We start from the raw sequence: 20,112 nt of genomic DNA on the forward strand, positions 1-20,112 counted from the left end.
GATATGATTTTCATAAACAGCGAAATAATGACCAGCCAGAGGAGGGAAACAAATTTCTAATGACTGTGAGAATTGTCTATATGAAAAAGCAAGTTTCCTTTTAGTTTATTCTGTATGTAAAACATATATCATTCATAAACCGGTGAAGAAGGGGAGATGCTTTTGAAACCTCAACTACTCAATTAAAAATCGTAATTGGAGAAAGTCGATAGAAACTTTGTCCCCTCCACTGCCAGGATTTTGAGTCACTGAGATTCAGATCTAACCCTGCAAATGGCATTTTGGCATTAACAGTGACTTCAAGAGGATCACTTGCGTGTGCGGAGATGCCCGTGAAAAACAATTTGCAGGGCTGAGTCGATAGAATAACTGCTTTTCCAGACACCTCGGCTTCCTTTGCACTCCAGACCCTGCGGGGCAGGGACAGAGGGGTTCGGGAGCTCCATCGCCGCACCCGAGCACCAGGGCAGGCAGCTGGGAGCATCGCCACAGGCGTTCGGGGCGGCCACCGCCCGCAGCCCTTCTGCGTCGCCGAAGGGGCGGTGGATGCGGAGCCGCGGCTGCAGGGACACCCTCGGGCCCCTTGGAAAAGCTGCTTTTTCCGTGGATAAAAGGGGAGCGGGACCGTGGGGCTCCGGGCAGGGCAGGGGCAGCAGAGCAGGGCAGGGGCGGCAGGGCAGGGCAGCAGGGCAGGGGCAGCAGGGCAGGGGCAGCAGGGCAGGGCAGGGGCAGCAGGGCAGGGGCAGGGGCAGCAGGGCAGGGGCAGCAGGGCAGGGGCAGAGCAGGGCAGGGGCAGCAGGGCAGGGGCAGCAGGGCAGGGGCAGGGGCAGCAGGGCAGGGGCAGGGGCAGGGGCGGCAGGGCAGGGGCAGGGGCGGCAGGGCAGGGGCAGCAGGGCAGGGCAGGGCACGGCAGGGGCGGCAGGGCAGGGGCAGCAGGGCAGGGCAGGGCAGGGCAGGGGCGGCAGGGCAGGGGCAGCAGGGCAGGGCAGGGCAGGGGCAGGGGCAGCAGGGCAGGGGCAGCAGGGCAGGGGCAGCAGGGCAGGGCAGGGCAGGGGCGGCAGGGCACGGCAGGGGCCGCAGAGCAGGGCAGGGGCAGCAGATCAGAGCGGGGCAGGGCAGGGGCAGCAGCGGACGCTGCTCGGGATCCGCCGGCAGCAGCGAACGCCGCGCATTGTGCGCCCGGGGCTGCGCGGGGAGCGGAGCGGGGCCCGTGCCGGGCTGGAAGTGAGACGAGCCCCGGCTGCTCCTTTTTATTTTTTTTTTTTTTTCCCTTTCCTTTTTTTTTTTTTTTTTTTTTTTTTGGAGGCTCCAAAAGGCTCCCTCGCCCCCTTTCATCTGCCGCCGCGGCCCAATGGGAAGGCGGAGGCTGCCTGCAAGTGGTCTAATCTCAATGAGGTGTCAATCATGTTCCCCGGTGGGTGAAGTAAGGTCTTTTGTAACCGCCTCTGTCTTTGGGAAAGAGAGGAGAGAGGAGGAAGGCTGGAGCGGCGAGGGGGACGCCGGCCCGAGCGGCAGGAGCGGAGCTGGGCTCTGATCTCTGAGCAGGGAGGAGCGGAGCACATGGATTTCTAAACACGCTGGGATTTTATATACCTACAAAAATAACAACAAGCCAACCTGACCCTACTGAAAAACACTCCAATGAATCGTAATTGCAGATCGATGCAGAGAGATGGGGAAACTTCACTCGAAACATGGTTAGTTCCTTTCACTTGCTCCTTCCTCCGTCCCTTCCCCTTATTCGGATCCTTACTCGGGTTGTCGCTGTGATTTTTATAGTGGTGTCTAATGATCTTCCTTTATTATTTCCCCCACACACTCTCCTCCGGATCTGCCTAGCTGCCGTTTGTAAGCCCAGAGAAAGTCCCGAAGGTAGGGATGGCTCCTTCCTGCTGCCAACTTTTGTCCTACCCCCCTGCCCTCAACCCTCAACTTTCCGCTGCCCGCGGGGAGCGGGCGGCTCAGCGGCGGCATTGTCTCTCCTCTTTTTCTAGGTGATAGTTTTGCGGTGAACGCCTCTCTGGCTCGCAAAGGGCTGGAGGACTGGATGGTGAAGCAGAAATACACCGGGGGCAGCAGCTCGGGACTCCAGCAAGGCTGCCAGCACCGGGCTGTTTGCAGGCTCTCCAGCGCCAGGGTAGGTCAGCTTCCTCGCCGCCCCCACCCCTGCGCTTTGGAACGGGCAAAACCAAAAGCTCTTTCTCCATCCCTCTGTCTCCCTCTCCCAGGGGTTGGTTGTGCAAAGGAAGGGTTTTTCTTTGCCTTAAAGCTGCTCCAAGGGGCTGCCCCGTGGGTGGTTTCCTTCGGTCCTTTGATGAAGTTGGGAGCCGCGGAGCAAACTTGGTGCTGGTACAAAAGCCAGAGGAGGAGAGGGGACCTGTCTGCGAGCGTCAGGGCAGCGCGGTTAGAACAAAACTCTTCGCAAACGGGAATAAACGGCGAATCTCGGGGGAAAAAAACAGCCCCCTGCCAGTGTGCGCAGGCTGCTGAGCCTTGCTTGGTGCACAAGTTTGTCTGTGGCATTTTGGCACAGGAATTCGGGGAAGGAGAAGTCCCCGAAGAGTGAATTGTTATTTATTTGCTCATTGCTAATAACGCGTGGCTGATGTTCTTCTTCTCTAATGAGTTATTGCACATGTCACTTGTCCTGGCTGTTCTCACACTGGTGGCTTCCCAGCCCGGCTCTCTCCTCCAGCCCTCCTCTCTAAAGCTGGGCTGGAGGAAATGGTTAAGTTGCCCTTTTTTTTTTTAATGTTGTCTCTTTAAACAAAAAGGCATGATGGGAGGTAAACAAACTTAACAGTTCTTAGGTATGGTCCTTATAGTGTTTCAGACAATGATCCAGAGCTTATTGATGTTTACTGAAAGACTCCCATTGACTTCTGTAAGCTCTGGATCAAGCCCTGAAAGCTTCATCAGTGGAAAAGTAACCTGAGAGATGGGGAGATTGGTATCTATGCTTCCCAGCAAGGAATGTGGCTCTGAAAGCACAAGCAGAACAGGCAAGCACAAGAAAGGAGAGAAAGCACAAGCCACCAAACCTCCTGCAGGCTCTTTGCTTTGTTAGCCTACAGTTTTATTGTCAGAACACTGGACTTCTCATGTCTCAGGGAAAAATGCACTCACAAATGGAGACCATTTCATTTTAGATAGGGTGTTAAAAGTGTGTAGAAGATGTGTTGTGTGGAACAAGTTAATGATGACTTTTCAGATTCTACCAGTGTTGTATTTAGCAGAGGATAAATTGTTTGGGAGTCCCTAGAAGAGAGGCAGAGGGGGTAAGATGCTGCAATTGTTGCCGATGTTTGCAATTAATGAGCATTATCACTTCATGTTCAATTTGCAGGCGTGGCTTGTTGAAGTTATTTTTATTGTGCTTTAATTGGAGACAGTGTGTCCAAAGAAAGAAGTTCTTATTAGTAATGGTACATACATGTATAATCCACGTGCAAAGAGTAAAACCACGTGCTTTTAATTATTTTTCATTATCCCCATTTTTGTGAGTCAAGGTTCTTAGATATCTTCTACCTTTCACATATCGCCAAACTAAACATAGGTTTAAAGTGCAAGAGTTAAACGTCAAAAACTCTGACTTTAGCTTTGTGAAATGTAATTCCATCCATAATATAGTTTGCTTTTTGAAAAGAAGAAAAAATTATCTTTTGTCAAAGATACTTTGCTATTCACAAAACTCTTCAGTTTTCAGTTCCATGAGGTGTGCTCAGTTGGGATGACAGTAGAACAGTATTCCTCCTCTAACTCGTGGTGTCCTCCTCATGATAGCTCAGCAATTAGCAAGCCATTAACTAAAAATTGGTCTACAATTTTAATACATTATAAAACTGAAATAAGTTTAAGTATGTTTAAAAGCACTGTTCCCATGAGGCCATTTACTGTCATCCTCATACAGCTGTTTCTGAATGTTTGAAAATATTAACAATTTATGGGCTAATATATTTGGTACTACCTGTATGCATATATAGCCTGCTAATTGATTTAGTTTAATTGTCATCCTGTCACAGGCACACTGTGACAGCTACATTAAGGTTCCTTTAAAATATGAACTTTAGGTAATATGGAAGGATGCATTTCTAATCCTGCATTGGAACCAGATGTGCCATATGTACAGTCTTTTTGACAAGGATTATGGAGTCACAACTATTGACTATGACTGAGATTGCATGACTGTTTGTCTTCCGAGAGCTCTTTGATCTCTTGTTTAATTATACCAAGCTACAAAGAGAATTGTAGCCTAATCGAATGCCTTTTCATTCACGTCAAGATGTAGAAATACTAGCAACCTCTACCAACAGTTAGTCATGTGGGATTGTCTGGGATGGTTGTGTATTCTCCAGTGCTGTAGTACTGTTGCACGAGAGGTGACCAAGGGATCTTCTCACTACTTCAGAATTCCTCCTAAAATGTTCAACTAGCTTTCATGGCTCTATGGAGTTTTTGTTGTGTCACAGCTGAAACTTTGGCTTCTCATTAAAACATGTCTTTATCCTTCCTGACGTATGTCTTAATTGCTGCGCTTGTGACTTATGGCAGAAAGAGTTAGAACAAACACTGATGGCAGTATCTTCGTTCAGGAAACAACCACCTGAGTTTTAAAAAAAAATAATGGTCCTAGAAATTACTTTAGGAATTGGGAATCCTTAACCAGAGTTTTGGTGATGGTGGTTTCAGTAGGGCCTGTTTTGTGAAATCCATTGTACTTTGCAAGACTTGCGGATGGGTGAGAAGAGCACTTCCAGTACTGAAACTATGAAGATTTTAATCGTTTTGATTAGAACTTGAATTGTCATAGTGAAATTTTACTTAAATTGCTCTGTATAAACCAAAAAGTTCTGTCTTGGTTGTAGTTGGAAGGCCATTTCCCTCAAGAACTGGAACACTGAATTGTTTTGCTAAAGTTCATCATCCAGGGGAGATGGCACTGAAGTTCAGGGGTTTCATGTAGTGTTTTACAAGCGGAATGAGTGACTTAATACAGGAAAGCAATAAAATTTCCTTTGTGCTTCTCTCTAGAATGATTAAATTTACATTAGTTCTGGAGGAGAGGTCTTTAAATCAATTCACTTGAGGGTTGTTTGACCCAAGGAGGGTTCAAGAATACAACGCCTTTTCTCTTCCTGAACTGGAGTTTTGAGAGTTTCTTGGCTAATGCAGATTTCTCTCAGCTGACTTGTTGTCCATGTCATGTCCTGCCTATCCCTGTCTTCCTCCTGCAGTTCATTGGAAAAACAGTAATTAGTGTCCATCTATTGCCAAATGCATCAGTCATCTGAGAAGGAACTCATAGTAAGTTCTTGGGTGAAGGTATGAACCAGAGGAATGGTACTGTGTCTGAAATAGGTGCTTCTGGTGTATGTACACTTTTGGCTCTGTCTAAGAGCTCTGATTTCACTAAACCATTGCCACCCAGCAGGGGCTGCTCTGCTCTAAATGTTTTAATTACTGTGGAGGCTGAGGGCTGGGCTGCAGCCTTCCACATCATGTAGAATTAAAGAAAAAAGGAATTACGTTGCATCCATGGAAAGTATGGGGTCCAGAGTCATCTTCTACTTTCAAAGCTAATTGAAACCATTGGGGCTGTAAATCTGTTAGAGGAAGCGAATATACTTCTTTTGCTGCTTTATGAATGACTCAATTTGTGCCCAAAACTGTTTTTCTGACACTGGATTATCCTGTATAATTCTTAAGTTTCAATTTATTTTATGTGTTTACTTTTACAAACTATTTTTGGAGATCAACATTGTTTGCAAATATTCATGTATTTATTTATTTAACTGAGAAGTAGTTCTGTGCTAGAGGGGAAAACATTAAATATGACGTTTGCTTAGTTTGATTTAATTTTATCTTCAAAGCCATAAGAATTTTTACTAGTTTCTTGCACGTCTCATTGAAATCTGTGCTTGGGATTGGGAAAAAAAATCTCATTTTTAATTAAATTTCAAGCCAGCTCACAGTGAGTCAAGTTGTAAGTAATCATTTTGGGTAAAATAGAAAAGACTTCAGCTTACCGATTCTGCTGGGCTCTTTGGTGGTAGTGATCCTCGTGTTCAACCCTATTTGATATTAATTAGAGTTGAGTATCTGGTCTGGGAATAATACAGTATAAAATGCTGAGGCACATCACTGCTTCAGAGGTGGGGCTTGTTCTCCATTTGTTCTGTGCCTGTAACTGCCAGTGACATTAATGGGCATTCCTTGCATGGCTGAGAGGAGACAACGCCAGTGTCAACTTCACTGCTCCTCTAGCATGATCTTTCTTAAATTAAAAAAAAAAAAAAGCACCCTTTCCAATCCCCCACTGTTAAATAGGGTGTGTGTTTGTGTGTGTGTGCATATAAAAATATGTAGCCTTATGGAAAACACAGCTGGGTAGATCATTAATCCAGAGCGAAAATAATAAAGAGAAAAGAGACTTTAGTTGTATGTATGTGCTATGGCTTAAGGGTTGTTGAAGTGGAGGATTTCATAGTAGCACTACTTTGGGGTCATCTCATGGGTAGAATGACATTTGAAGCACTGCCACTTTACTGCTATGATGACGAGCAATTAAAATTTCCTTAGGTGCTATCTTGTGTGACTGCTCGAGGTGATCTTAAACAGACATATTCTCAAGTACATTAATGTCAGTATTGTATAGATAACTATTTGTATTGACTCTGAGGCTTAAAAGAAACAGACTCAGCAATGCTAGATATTGCTATGACTAAGAAAAGACTTTGATAGGTAAAATATTGTGTATGGCATTTAAAATAAAATTGCCGAACTTTATATTGAAAGTGAGAGAAGCAGAATCTTATTTAGTGTTGAAATTTGGTGCCAACAAACCAAGATAATTTAATTAGCGGTGCACATAGTTTATCTTGACAGCTCTGATTTGGGAAAATTATAATATGAATATTAACAATCAAAGAGTCTCTGAAAGTATTAGTGCCATGGTGATGAGATTAGTGAATTGGCCAGTACTGTAGCAGAAAGCTGGATTCCAAGGGAATTATCCTTGAATGATACCAGTTGGTGCAATTAAAAGCCACAATTTGGTTGCCATATGGAAAGTGTTAGGCATCCTTACATGGTTTCAAAGCTATGTGCCGGAGGTTAAATTGACATATGAAGAAAAGCATAAATTAAATATTTCGTGTTATGAAATTAAGATTTGGCTTTGCTTGGGCCATATGGGGAGGTGGATGGAAGACAGTCTGTATTTCATCAAGGTTTGTTTTATAGGTGTTTCAGATTTAATGTGGTGTGCTATTAATTTGGCATGTTGATTGGAAAGCTGAATGGCCCGTGAAGTTTCTGCAAACAATCTCATTAAAGTAACTTTTTTTTTGATCTCAAACAGCCTTCATTCTCCCACCCCCTCTGAAGTGGAGTTTACTTGAGTTGTTGTTTGTAAGAAGGAAGCATATTCTGTGTAGCAGCTGGGTGAAGTCCTCATTCAAGTGGTACAAGCTGTCTCTTGGGCTACTGATAGTCTCTCTTGGCTTAGTGAAACCTTAATTCTTCTGAATGAGAAGGCCTTGGGTATAGAGTATGTTTTCTTCTGTAAATTGGGATGAAAAGTAACAACAGTATGTTATGTTCTTTAATGACTTAAATGTAAATAATGTAGTCCAGACTTTACACTAAAACTTTGGTTATAACAAAAATGGGAAATTTGTAGCACATGATTGTCGACATATGGGAATGTTCTTTACAGCAGCATTCATTAACAGAAGGGGTTTCTGTAGGTTTTGTGAGATCTGTAATAAGACCCAGGAGGAGCTCAGTAAGTGGCTATTTGTAGGCACCCCTCAGAAGAAGATCTTAGTTGACTTTTATGGTTTCTTTTGAATTGGGCTATGAACAGAGGAAAGAGAAGTCTCCTGAGTATTGAAACTTTGTAAGAGTTAGTTTTGCCAAAGTTGGCGAAATAATTGTTTGGTGGTGATATTTAAATCAAAATGGAACATCGCTCCCTGTGCTGCAGATGTTGGCCTTTATGGAAATCCTTTAGGATGGATTTTGCTTTGTGAATGTCAGCATCAAAACCTGGTTAGAAAGTAAATGGTGGATGTTGAAATGTACAAAATACAAAGTATTTTTTAGTAACTAAAGCATTTTTCTACTTAATCTGAATACTCTGGGGTTCTCAGACTACATGATACTTATAGGTATCTTTTCATGGAAAATGAGATGTAGTTGTCGTTCAAAAAATTAATGTAAAGAAATGGTCAAATAGACTTTTTCTATGAATTTATTTAGTTATGTCTGCCAACATTGGCAGCAAAACTAAGCTTGTATTCACTCCTGCAGAGTAACTACAGCTATGGGAAACTGAGTTGGACTGTATTCCATTCAAGAATTATTAACCAAGTTCCAAATGCAAAATCTTCATTGTGTCTGATTTCTGAGCCAGCAAAGCATGTTTGTGTTGGAATATCTCATGACATTTGTCTTGCAGTGGTGGAACGCCAGTGGTGTTAGCTGTGGTGAAAGGGCCGTGATTGCACAGATACTTTTACTACTGCGTCATCTAAGAGAGAGGAGAAGCGACTTGTGTAGATTCAACTATTGCTGTCCTGGTCTCTCTGCAAGGGGTACAGCCATACAGTACATGTATTTTTTGTAAACGTCTGGATTCATTGTCGTCAGACTAACATGGCATATATTTTATCTTGTAATTTACAGAATAGAGATAACGCTTCTGAATACGTGAGACATCCTTTTTTGAGTTGGAAAGTCCTGTATCTTGTAAACAGTGTCATGTAAACAGGCTGTCATGTAACTGCACATTCTCTGTTTAATAAGGATCGGTCCATTGGCTTGGCATAGGAGTTGACTTTCAAACAGGCTTATATCTGCAAGTAATTGCTCATCCAGATTCTTTAACACCTAGATGTATGCATCTCACATAGCCTGATATGTGCTCATCATACGTAAGAAATTCTTCTATTTTAGTCATACAGAATTTGATGGTTTGAGGAAGGGAAGGCTGCAGTATCTTGTTGTGAGGTCCTGTAACAGCTGTGATATTGGGTACCACTGGTTTTGTTTGTGTGGTGTGGCCCGTTATATGTTGTAGGGCAAAAGATGATATTACTGCTATAGTCTGTAAAAACTTTTGATGGAGTAAACCCAGTTGCTCCTCAGAAGACCAGACTGTGGCCACAGGAGACTGAAGCGCCATCAGTGCCTGAGAAGCTCCTCAATGGCCAAGAAGAGCCCCGTAAAAATACCCCTAAAAGATCCCAGCACACTAACCCCTCAACGGGGATAATGGAAGACCCTGTGGTTCCCTGGTTCAAACCAAGGTCTCTGCCTCGAACAAGGAGTTGTGCCTTAAATTGGAAATAGTTGTTAATAAAACTGAATGCTTGTGAGCAAGACTTATAGGAAAGCCATTTTTCTGCTTTTTGTCAAAGCTCTGATAGTTTTAATTATTTTCTCTAATAACCCCTCTCCATCTGAAGATTCAATGGGACTTTGAAACTCATCGAGCTGTCTGTGAAAAGGTGTTTCACTTTTGCCTCGAAAAATGCCTTCTACCAGTCTTGCTTTTATTTGTACCAGATTTGGATTTAGAAACAGACTTAGTGGCACTGGTCCCTTATATAATTGGCAGTGAGAATCCCTTGAGAATGTGAGATCCTCTCTTAAACTGTGGGAGGAGATAATTTGTGTTTTGAGCAAAAATGTGTAGCAGAGAACTTTTAAAGTGCCTGGAATATTTAGCCACGTATCCTTGGGCTTCAAACTAACAAATGCAGGCAGTGTATGTTGCTTTAGCTCAGAGATGGATTGGCATGTGGTCAGAACAGTCTATGTGCTGTCCATCAAGAGAAATACTTTGTTTTGCATTGAGGGTGGAATTTAATGCATTTGGGGACATTACTGTGACAACTTTAAAGGGATTAAGTATGTTGAGGTTCCTATTAAAGTATAACATTGTGATTCAAGATCTGTGAAAGAAAATCATGCATGGGTGTTTGATCTTGGGGTGCAGCCACACATGCTGTGAGGCATAAAATAAGGAGATAGACTCAGTAGGGAAGTGACAGAACAAAGTACTGTCTTGCAGGAGAAATGGGACTTGGGAACGGCCTCAGATCTTTTGATCCAAACTCAGATGTGAATGATTAGTGGTACAGAGGTGACAGATTTGTCTTGGGGGAGGAAGGAGGATGGTGAGTAGTGTGTCATGTTGCCCTTGGACTGATTCCCCAAAGATTTGATAGCAGTAGGTAAGGACTAAGCCACTTCTTCTTGTCCTATCTTAAAAGATTTTATGATTCCGGGATGGTTAGTTTCAAGAGAGTTAGGTAAAGAAGGTAGTAGCTGTAAAGCTAAGCCTTACACGTTAAATGCATATAAAAGAACAAATGACTGGGGGAGCAGGAATGTTCTCTGGGCATAGAGTGCCCCAGTCCTGAGCTCCCAGAACAACAAGCAGTCTCTGTATTGCATAAGATGTTGTGGTTAAGCCTGTATCAATGTTTCTGTAATAAGCTGCTCTTTTTGAAACAATAAATAATAATTTTGCTTGTGAACTTTCCAAGTCTCTCTCTGTTCACGGTGTACGTGTGTATAAACTACAGACACTCATTCCCCTGTAAAGAGAGAACATCATAGTCTAGCAAACAGAATACCTGTCATTTCAGCTGAGCAAAGGTCTAAGGCAATAATCCAAAATATCCTGGAAGAAATTCTAAAAAGCATTGAAAAAATCAATCGTCTGATCCTAGAGGAAGGTCTTTCATGTAATCCTGGTAAGTTTATACTGGGAGGCTGCCTATTTCTTTATGGTCAGCCCTAGACTTTCTATATGAAAAGTGGATCAAATAATTTAATATGTTTCTGGTTCTAAAAAAGATGGTTGATAATTTTCTAAAGCATACACACTGTTTAAATGTAGATTGTGGCTTTTAGCCGAAGCCCAGGTGGGGAGGGAAGGCTTTTCAAAGCAAGTACTTAGAGAAAAATAAATAATACTTTGATATTTTCCCATGGAAAAACTGTGCCTCATTTAGCAATCCTGAATATTTAATTTTATTTTCAGGTTAAACTTCATAGGTTATCTCAGTTAAAGCCATTTTTACTTAAGCTTACATGCAAGGTCTTTTCCTGGTGTGGATACATATGTAAAAGGAATTTTTTCAGAATACCATAGATAAATTACTTGTAAAGGTATATTTTTAACTAAGTGCAGTTAGGTAAGTCTGTTTTAACCATCTTGAAAAATTCTGCAATATTTCTCTGTTATGTTTTGATGCAAAAGCCCTGCTGTAATAGAGGGAAAACCTCTCATTGCTTTCAGTGGTTTTGTATCAGGTTCTCAACCATCAGCAGAAGATGAGGGAAGATTCAAGTGATGAGACCAATAGTCTTTTTATCTAGCAGCTGTGTTGGTGGTGGAATGGCAATGTATTTTGTCCTGCAGATGCAGTTTCTCTGATCATTTCATGGCAGATTCTCAAAAGTTTTTCCCTTTTATACTGCCACTTAAATTCCCATTTGTAATTAGCAATGTAATTTGCAGAGGATAGGTTTAAAAAGCATGTTTTGAGAGAGGCTATTCCCACAGCACTGCTTAATACCCTTTAAAATGCTACATTTTTACTGTATGGAGGTGTTTTTTGTCTAATTAGGTTGGTTTGTTAAAGTATTGCACCACAGTCTCATTTTTTTTTTTTTTTTTCTTCTAGTCTAAAGCTGTTTTCAATTGTATGTTTATGACCAATAGGAAGCACACAAAATCTTTAACTCTGGACTAATGCACAGCATAAAGAAATAAATGAGATTTCTTCCTGCCTAAGCTATTATACAGGGCTTTTCTTTAAAAAGCAGTTACTCTTGGATTAAAACAGGGTGACGTGTAACCGAAAAGAAAGAAAAAACCTTCAGCATTTGGAATGGAAGTATTGTATGCCTTGATGCTACGTAGACTTCATTGAAATTTGGACATTAACTTTACCATGGCACTCTTTTTTCCAGATGTGCTGCTCGATTCCTTTTTTAATTTTAAATGCAATTTAGAAAATAAATTTTTTTGAGGCCTGTGTGGTGAAAGTCAAAAGTAAGGCACGTTGAATACCTCTGTGTCCTTAGACATTTGCTGTTATCCAGGAAAGACTAGCTGGAATGGAGCATGCAGGTGTTGCCTGTGCTTTGTTGGTGAGTGTACACGTGCTGTTTAAACAAACCTCTGCTAAAACAATTTACTGTTAATCTATGGACACCTCCTATTTTCCCCATTTTGGAAAGACGGAAACCAAAGACATTGCAGTGGGAAGCCCCCTAAATATGGCAGTAAATTAATAACAGACAATGGGTAATGTCCTGTGGGAGCAGCAAAAAGACTGTGAGATCTTTATTTGCTCTGCAACAGCAATCTGACCCTCCTCACCTGCGTTTCTGAGGGCAACACCAGCAGGACTAGTCCCCTCAAAAAAATGAGGAGAATTTCACCACCACTGGGGAAAATCGGAACGCTTGTCAAATACAGAACAACGGAATGGTTGGACTAGAAAAATGCTAATGCCATGCTTTTAGGGGTGTGTTTTAAGCAAGGAAAGAGTCCTTGCCTGTTGTACAGTCAGAGTGTCTCCTACTATCAGCAGGAGCCCTACCCAACGGCAGCATGGGGCTTCCTTCTTCCACACTCTCAACTGGCATGGGGTCTGTTCAAAATCTGCTGTGATTGCGGATCACTTGCAATATCTGGGAGTATCAGGAATGGATAACCAGTTCTGCTTGCATTTAGAAATGTGTATGGAGACTGTCTTTCCTGAGAGGTGTGCCAATCTGAGAGATGTGCCAGATCAGGAACAGGATTTGGCTTTAAATTGTGTTGGTACAGCTTAGTGATGCTAATAGCTGATGGCAGAACTGGGTGGAGGGAAGCAACTCAGCTGAAAAAGCAGTCTTCTGATGTTCAGTCTCATCTGTCTGTAAAAGGGAGGGGGAAGTATGTGTTACCTGGACTTAGCCGTCCACAGCCAAGAATCTTTTTCTCATGGTGACGATGACTAACAGTGAGAATTTTGTGTCATATGCAGCCGCGTTCCAAACTACACCGTGTGTTTTGTGCACCACTGGGTTGCAGTGGCCCTTCTTGCAGAGTGATGCTTTCCTTCTGTATCAGTGCTGCTTTGTGCAGTCAAAGCACACTTTCTTCTGTTGACCAAGTTGTGCTTACAGCAAGGTTTAACCAAATGTCCACATGCCCATTGGAGCCGCCTGCCTGTGGTGTACGGAGGGTGAAACGCCACGGGTTTTACCACGCAGTTTTTTGACTGTATGCTATTGATAGGACAGCTTTTGGAGTGAGTGGTCTTTGTGGAATATAAAGGGTTACGTTGTTGAAGTTACACAGGCGCCAATCCACTGGCACACCGCAGGTGATCCCGGAGTGAATGTTGTTTAAAGCGCCTGTCCCACGGTTTCACAAATGTGCTCTGACCAGAGGATGTTTTTCTAACTTCAAAGGGCTCCTCAGGCTGGCTCGGTGCCTCACAGACTGAGTCCACAATTCCTCTCTGCTCCTGATGTGTTCTAACCATGTGTGATTTTTTTGGTATGTGATGTTTTCTTAAAGCGGCATTGACCGGTGTTCAAGTGAAACTTGCTCTTAAGCTTGTAAACACTAGCTTGTCGTGTGGGCAGTTTTCATCTTAACCTGATGTGTGTGTTTTTTTCTAAGAGCAAGAATAGACATCAAAAGGAGGAATAATTTATAGGAAAAGAAAAAAGAAGAAATAAACTTGCAGCAGCCTTTTAAGTTGCATCATTCAGAATCTTTACCTTGACGATCAAGGTGTGGGTCCTTTGCTGGCCACAAGAAGAGCATGTTTCCACCCTGGCAGTGCTAGTGTTATAGTAGGTTCCTTTCTCTGTAATGTGCCTTTGCACGAGGAGTGTATGCAAAGGGAGGAAAAAAAGGCAAAAAGGAGTTGAAAGTGGAAAGAACTAGGCCGCTTAACAGTGACCTGATTATCATTTTTTTTTAATTCCCCCTCATCTTTAGCAATGTAATATTAAGATAAACAAACCATGTTCCTGATCGTTTTTAAATATTCTTTCTTTTTCTTCTGTAGTACTTTCTGGTGTAGCTTTCTGAAGAGGATTATTTTCAGGTTAATGCAAAATATACTTTGTTTTTAATACTGAGAGTTAGATATTACTAATTCTATAGGCCAAATTCTTTTAATGTTGAAGTCCATTACCTCTCCATTATCTCTGCTGAGTGCAGGATTAGGCTTTGAAATATCCCATGAGGTGCACTATTCTACATTAGCTACGGCTGTGAATCTGGGAAGATCTTGTGTTTGACTAAGTTGCATTGGTGGGCACTGTTTTTTGCAATGTTTTTGTATTCATTAAGGCTAGAAAAAGTAAGCTATTTTGAGGTTTTGAAGTCATGGGTTTTGGTTTACTGTTATTACTGTAGTGAATGCTTTCGTGTATATTAAAAAACACGAACCATCAGCAAAACAAACCCTTTCTTCAAAAAAAACCAATACCTTACAAGCCAGACCATAATAGTGGTTGCCCAGTGACTGAAAAGGATCATCTGCTGTGGGAGTAAAACATTGTACTGTGAATGGCATGCCATGAACAATATATCTCAGCTGTGCAATGAAGTTTCACTCCTCATGACTAACAGTTCCCAATCTAGCACTTAATAATTAATCCAGCTTTCAGATGCGGCTTTATCCCAAGGTCCTCATCCAGACAAGACCCTGGAGAAGTTAGTGAGCTCTAGGACCTCAAGCCCTAACGGCAAACAACCTGTGCTACCCTGCCATCCCACGATTATCAAACAACCTGTGCTACCCTGCCATCCCATGGTTATCCACAGGAACCATCCCACCACGTTTATTTTGGCTGGTTTTAAAGCAGGTGGCCAGGATGAATTCCTGGTTTCAAAGTCACAGCTGCTGCTTTGAAATTGTGTAAGAAGGGCTTTGGTTTCTTAACATAGAATAACTGAGCTGCTGTTTGGTATTAGAGCATCATTATTCTGGGAAATGCACCCTTCATTTTAAAAATATCTTCTGTATGGAAGTTGAAAGTTTATACCTCACGATTCTAAGGGCAAAGAGCTGAAACAGTTTCTTGTTTGACTGATGACTGTAAATACTCGAGCACTCCTCAATGGCTCGAGTGAATGGAATCTAAAGGTAGTATTAAAAATTAATAGCAATATTAGAAACACGGAATTACTGCAGGAATCTCTTGTTTGTTGGTAATAAATCTTTTTTTTTGGGGGGGAAATATTGTGGGTAACTATAATTTAAGATATTTCCCTCTTAACTGGATGTCTTTGTGGCAGTTAGCCCAAAAATATTATATCATTAAATCAATTAAAAAATCCAAATGAACTTCATACCAACACAGTAATGGTGCTGTGATTAAGCAGGAGGAAATGTTCCATTACAAATCCCATTACAAATTTCCTTTCATTAAATTTTATTTTAAAATGAGCCTTCTTGGGTGACTTTTTCAGTAGTGTCAGCAACAGTGTCAGCAGAATGGTGAATTCGTGTTGCTGCAAGTATAAAGAGAATTCATGAAGGAGTTTGTGTTAAGCATAGTTTTCTTTTTTTATAAAAAAGGATTCTATTCACTGTGGTTTTTTTTCTTTTGTATTCCTTGCCAGCTTATGATATTATAATGTTTTTTGCCTACTTTCAAAATTTCATAGATATATATTTATAAAAACTATATGTCATGTAAGCCCTTTTCTACTGTAAAAGAAAGTACATTTTATGCAAGGTACACAGCATGGGGTTTTCTGGGCCTTCAGTCTCATATGATCCTGTCTCACAATGAATATATCAAACAGGAATGTGCAAAATGCAATCTTCTCAGACTAGTGAAAATGTGCTCTTAAGAAAGAAGGCTAAGGAGGGCTGGTTAAAGGAAAGGCTAGATGTTTCCTTTGAATGGAGGCCTGGAAAAAAGTGAGTAGGCAGAAAAGGGAGTATTTCATCAGTTTATGTAGACAGGTTTGTTACTGGATGCAAAATTAGGGTTCATTCAGTATTTGGGATACTGTTGCACGCGTAGGATGTAATGAAGTTATTGACTTGGTTGGTAAGAGGAAGGCGTGAGAATAGGCACATCAGAAGCACAGGCAGTATGGATGGGATTTCTAGGTTGTGCCCTTAATCCTTTTTGCTTCAGTCATAAAATGATTTCTATTTGTATTTTTATCTTGTGATAGTAATTACTGCTAGCTGTCTTGTCCGGAAGTTGCATGTTCTGATGCAGAGTTTCTTGGATTTATCTGTTAACCAGTGATGCTGAACCATATTTTATGTACAGCTAAATGTGGCAGAAAGACCCCTACTAAGTTAAAGCCCTTCGTGGTCCAGACACAGGTTTAGTATGCAATCCTTGCATCTCTGATAACAGGGTAAGCCTTTGCTAACTGGGCTGACTAGTGTTGCCCCTTGGGTCTCTACTCGGTGGTTGGGATTTTCATAGGTAGGGTGTCAGTCCTGTTGTACTTAAGGAGAAAGGGTAATAGGTTAAATACAGCTTTGTTAAGCACTCTGAATCACAATTTAGGTAGGCTTTGAAGTCATCTGAGATTAGAAGACTGGTCTGTGGGCTGGGATGAGAAGTTGGGAGGTGTTTGTGATGTGGGTGGTCAGATGGATAGCTGTTGCTGTGGTGCTACCTAGTCTCTGAAGTTCTTAATTTACAACTTAAGAATGAGAGAGGAGAGCCGTGTATTCTAGTTTGGACCCACGCTTTAGCTGTATACCCTTGCTCATGTATGTGAATAAAATGTGAATCTTGACAGAGAGACCCAAGATAGCTAGCTAAGCATCTGCCATTCATTTAATCTCATTTGTCCTTTCTTTGAAACTACCAGTTTTATCTGCTTATTCCCACTTACCCGTCAGCGAAGTGGAAACAGGTTTTATCATTTTAGCTACCTAAGTTGTTGAGGTAGACAGAGAAATATTTAAAGTTCATGAAAAAACTTTAGTGCCAGCTGTACACTTAATTCATTGCTATGTTTTTTAAAATAAACCAGGTATTTATTACCTACTTTCCTAAGCAAAGTAAGAATGGAAAAGAATGTTTGAATTTCCCTTGGAATTTATGTAATCTCCCTTTGCAAAAACACCCCTCTTACATTGTTTCTTCTCTCGCTCTACAGTAATCTTCAAGAAATCTTTTTGGAAAGGGGCCTTTCAGAACTGTCCAACTCTCATCACGATCCAGTGGCCCGAGATGTCTAATTCTAAAAAGTTTGTATTCATCAAAATAGTTTTAACATATGTAGAAAAGACATTTTGCTTCCCCCTTATCTGAACAAGAGTTTGGACGAAGTTAGAAGGCAGTGGAAGGGACATGTCTTTAATGTATGAGCTGAATCTCCTCTCCTTGTGGAGGCCTCGCATTGGTAACGCATATAAATTCAGTGAAAGATTAGCAGGAATGTAGGGACAGAGCTTATTGCTATCATATAATAAATTATAACAGATAAATAATACAGGATGAGGAGAATGCCGGGCTGTTATTATTTGAAATGGACTACACAGACATAACTAAAGGGCGAAGAAAAAAATGTTTTTTAGAAATTAGAGTGAGGGTGAACTCTGATGCATCAGCTACACTTAAGACTTTGCAGGGAGAGGAACTTTTTTTTCTGGCATTTGCTTGAATAATGAAATTACCCTCTCTTGAAGGTTATTCTTCAGAGCAGCAGAGTTTGTATATGAATGAAATGCATGTCAAAATGTTTACAATGAACTGGAGTGGTGAGTCAAAGCAGTAGGCTTTTGTTTGCACTGGCTTTGTAATGGAGAGCCTTATAATGAGGGTGAACTATGCCTCCTATTCTGCTATGCCTTTGTACTTTCTGGAGCGCAAAGTGGAGCAGGTTTACAGGTTAATTAACACCTCTTCTCTTCTCCTTGTGGTGCTGGCAGTGATGCATCACCCACATTTGCGTTTGGAAATGGTGACTGATGGTTAGTGATGGATACTCCTGGGATTTTCACTTGTTGCCACTGGATTCTCTGCTGAGAGTATCATTTGTTCTTTTAAACAATAGAGCGCACAATTGAATATATGGTGCAGAAGAGGCACTTATTGTCCTGTTCGCCTGGCAGCAGTGAGCACACCTCTACCCTGTGTTTGCAGCCAGGCACATCCCAGCCTGTAGTGTCCCTGCTTCCTCCTTCTTGTAAATATGAAGAGAATTCAGAGAAATTCTGTGTGTCTAAAGAAGATTTAATGGCGTCTCGCAACACGTTATTATGTATTTAAGGATGGTTTCTCTGAATGTGGAATAGTAAGGATGACTTCAATTTAGTGGCTCTGTGGTTTTGGAGAGTTTGGTCAGTATGACTGGAATCATTGTACTTTAGTCTGTTTGTTACATAGGGCATTTGTTGGCTTTTTTCCTCTTCCTTTGAATCACAGAATCACCAGGTTGGAAAGGACCCACTGGGTCATCGAGTCCAACCATTCCTAACACGCCCTAAACCATGCCCCTCAGCACCTCATCCACCAGTCCCTTAAACACCTCCAGGGAAGGTGACTCCACCCCCTCCCTGGGCAGCTGTTCCAGTGCCCAATGACCCTTTCTGTGAAATTTTTTTCCTGATGTCCATCCTGACCCTCCCCTGCGGGAGCTTCAGGCCATTCCCCTTTGTCCTGTCCCCTGTCACTTGGGAGAAGAGCCCAGCTCCCTCCTCTCCACAACCTCCTTTCAGGTAGTTGTAGAGAGCAATAAGGTCTCCCCTCAGCCTCCTTTTCTCCAGACCAGAGAGCCCCAGCTCTCTCAGCCGCTCCTCATAAGACTTGTTCTCCAGCCCCTCACCAGCTTTGTTGCTCTTCTCTGGACACACTCCAGAGCCTCAACATCCTTCTTGTGGTGAGGGACCCAGAACTGAACACAGTACTTGAAGTGCGGTCTTTGGAGACATGAAGTTTTCTTTATCACCTATTGCCAACTGATCACACTTCCTCAGCAGTTGCCCTGTGCTGCTCTCTTTCCTTCCCAGTTCCTCAGGTCTCAACACTACGTGCTAGATACTCCTATTTTAACAGCAATGGATTTGCCTTAGCTTGACTTAAATGCTGCATTGTTCAGAAACTAAGTCTTGGTGGAGAAACAAAGCCACTCGGTGGTGTAAGGAGCAGGGTGCACATTTGGGTGTTGAACGTCACGAAGCCTTTTGCCTTCTTGCATTGGCTAGCACGCTGTACTATAACATTTGAGGCAAATATGTGCCATACTACTGCCTGGTTATACCATAGCTGTTGTACAGAAGGCTAACAAAACCCATGTGTAGCTTATATGTATTTCTGGAGCTTAAAGAATTTCTCCTGCTATCCCCTGCTTCTTTACTTGTCCTATTTGTGAGTGGAAAGAGAGTGCAGCACAGCCCGGCTCAGGAGCAGAATAATTTTGGGAAAAGGACGGTGCAGAGGCAGTGCTTGCTGCCTTCCTTGAGGCGGTGGGGAGATTGGAGAGGAAACTGTGATTCAGTGAGTCATGGCCGTGTCTCAGACAGCTCCAGGGGCAGGGCAGCTCTCAGCTGCTGCCTTGCTCGCAGTGGATTATAGGGTCATAATACAGCCCACTGTGCCAAAGTAGAAAAGCAGTAAATTCATCCTCAGGAGCTGCTTTATGTTTGTCTAGAAATGAAGAATTCCTCTGTAAGAATGTAATGCTTTTTATCCAACTTCCCAGTTCCCATGCATCAGCAGTATATTTATCTTCACCATTTTCATGCTGTGAATAGAGGAAGATCAAGAAACACGTATAAATGACTTCCTTTACAGCCAATGGTACGTGCACTATAGCATCCTATAAAGTTAACAGGAATTAAGGCGAATGACCATATGAGCAAGGGAGGCATCCCATCAGGAAATATGTCTGTTTCTGTGTAACAACAAAAGCAATACTATCTACAGACTTTGAATCAAAGGCTTGGACAGCTAAACAAAGCTAATCCCTGAAGATGTACTATTAAACTAATTTCCTGTGTATGGAACAAATACTGCAGGAGTTTAGAAAAGCATTTTCCAGCCAGTGTTAAGAGAAGAGTTGGGATGTGAGCTATAAAATTCTGATCTGGGTTG

The 20,112-nt window shown here is 42.2% G+C and overlaps 1 protein-coding gene across 2 annotated transcripts in view; it reads left to right on the plus strand.

Moving 5' to 3' along the window:
• The first annotated feature begins 1,375 nt into the window (after window positions 1-1,375).
• The window catches only part of NKD1 (NKD inhibitor of WNT signaling pathway 1), a 113,305-nt gene continuing 94,568 nt past the window's right edge, over window positions 1,376-20,112 (plus strand). The window contains exons 1-3 of one of the 2 annotated variants that reach the window (XM_054078918.1): window positions 1,376-1,697; window positions 1,840-1,872; window positions 1,995-2,137. In XM_054078918.1, coding sequence (XP_053934893.1) covers window positions 1,673-1,697; window positions 1,840-1,872; window positions 1,995-2,137 — 201 coding nt within the window. In that variant the 5' untranslated portion in view covers window positions 1,376-1,672. The remainder of the gene's footprint in view (window positions 1,698-1,839; window positions 1,873-1,994; window positions 2,138-20,112) is intronic. The other variant, XM_054078917.1, reaches the window with a different exon arrangement.

The sequence above is a fragment of the Cuculus canorus genome, chromosome 13 (assembly GCF_017976375.1).
Source record: "Cuculus canorus isolate bCucCan1 chromosome 13, bCucCan1.pri, whole genome shotgun sequence".
Lineage (NCBI taxonomy): Eukaryota > Metazoa > Chordata > Aves > Cuculiformes > Cuculidae > Cuculus > Cuculus canorus.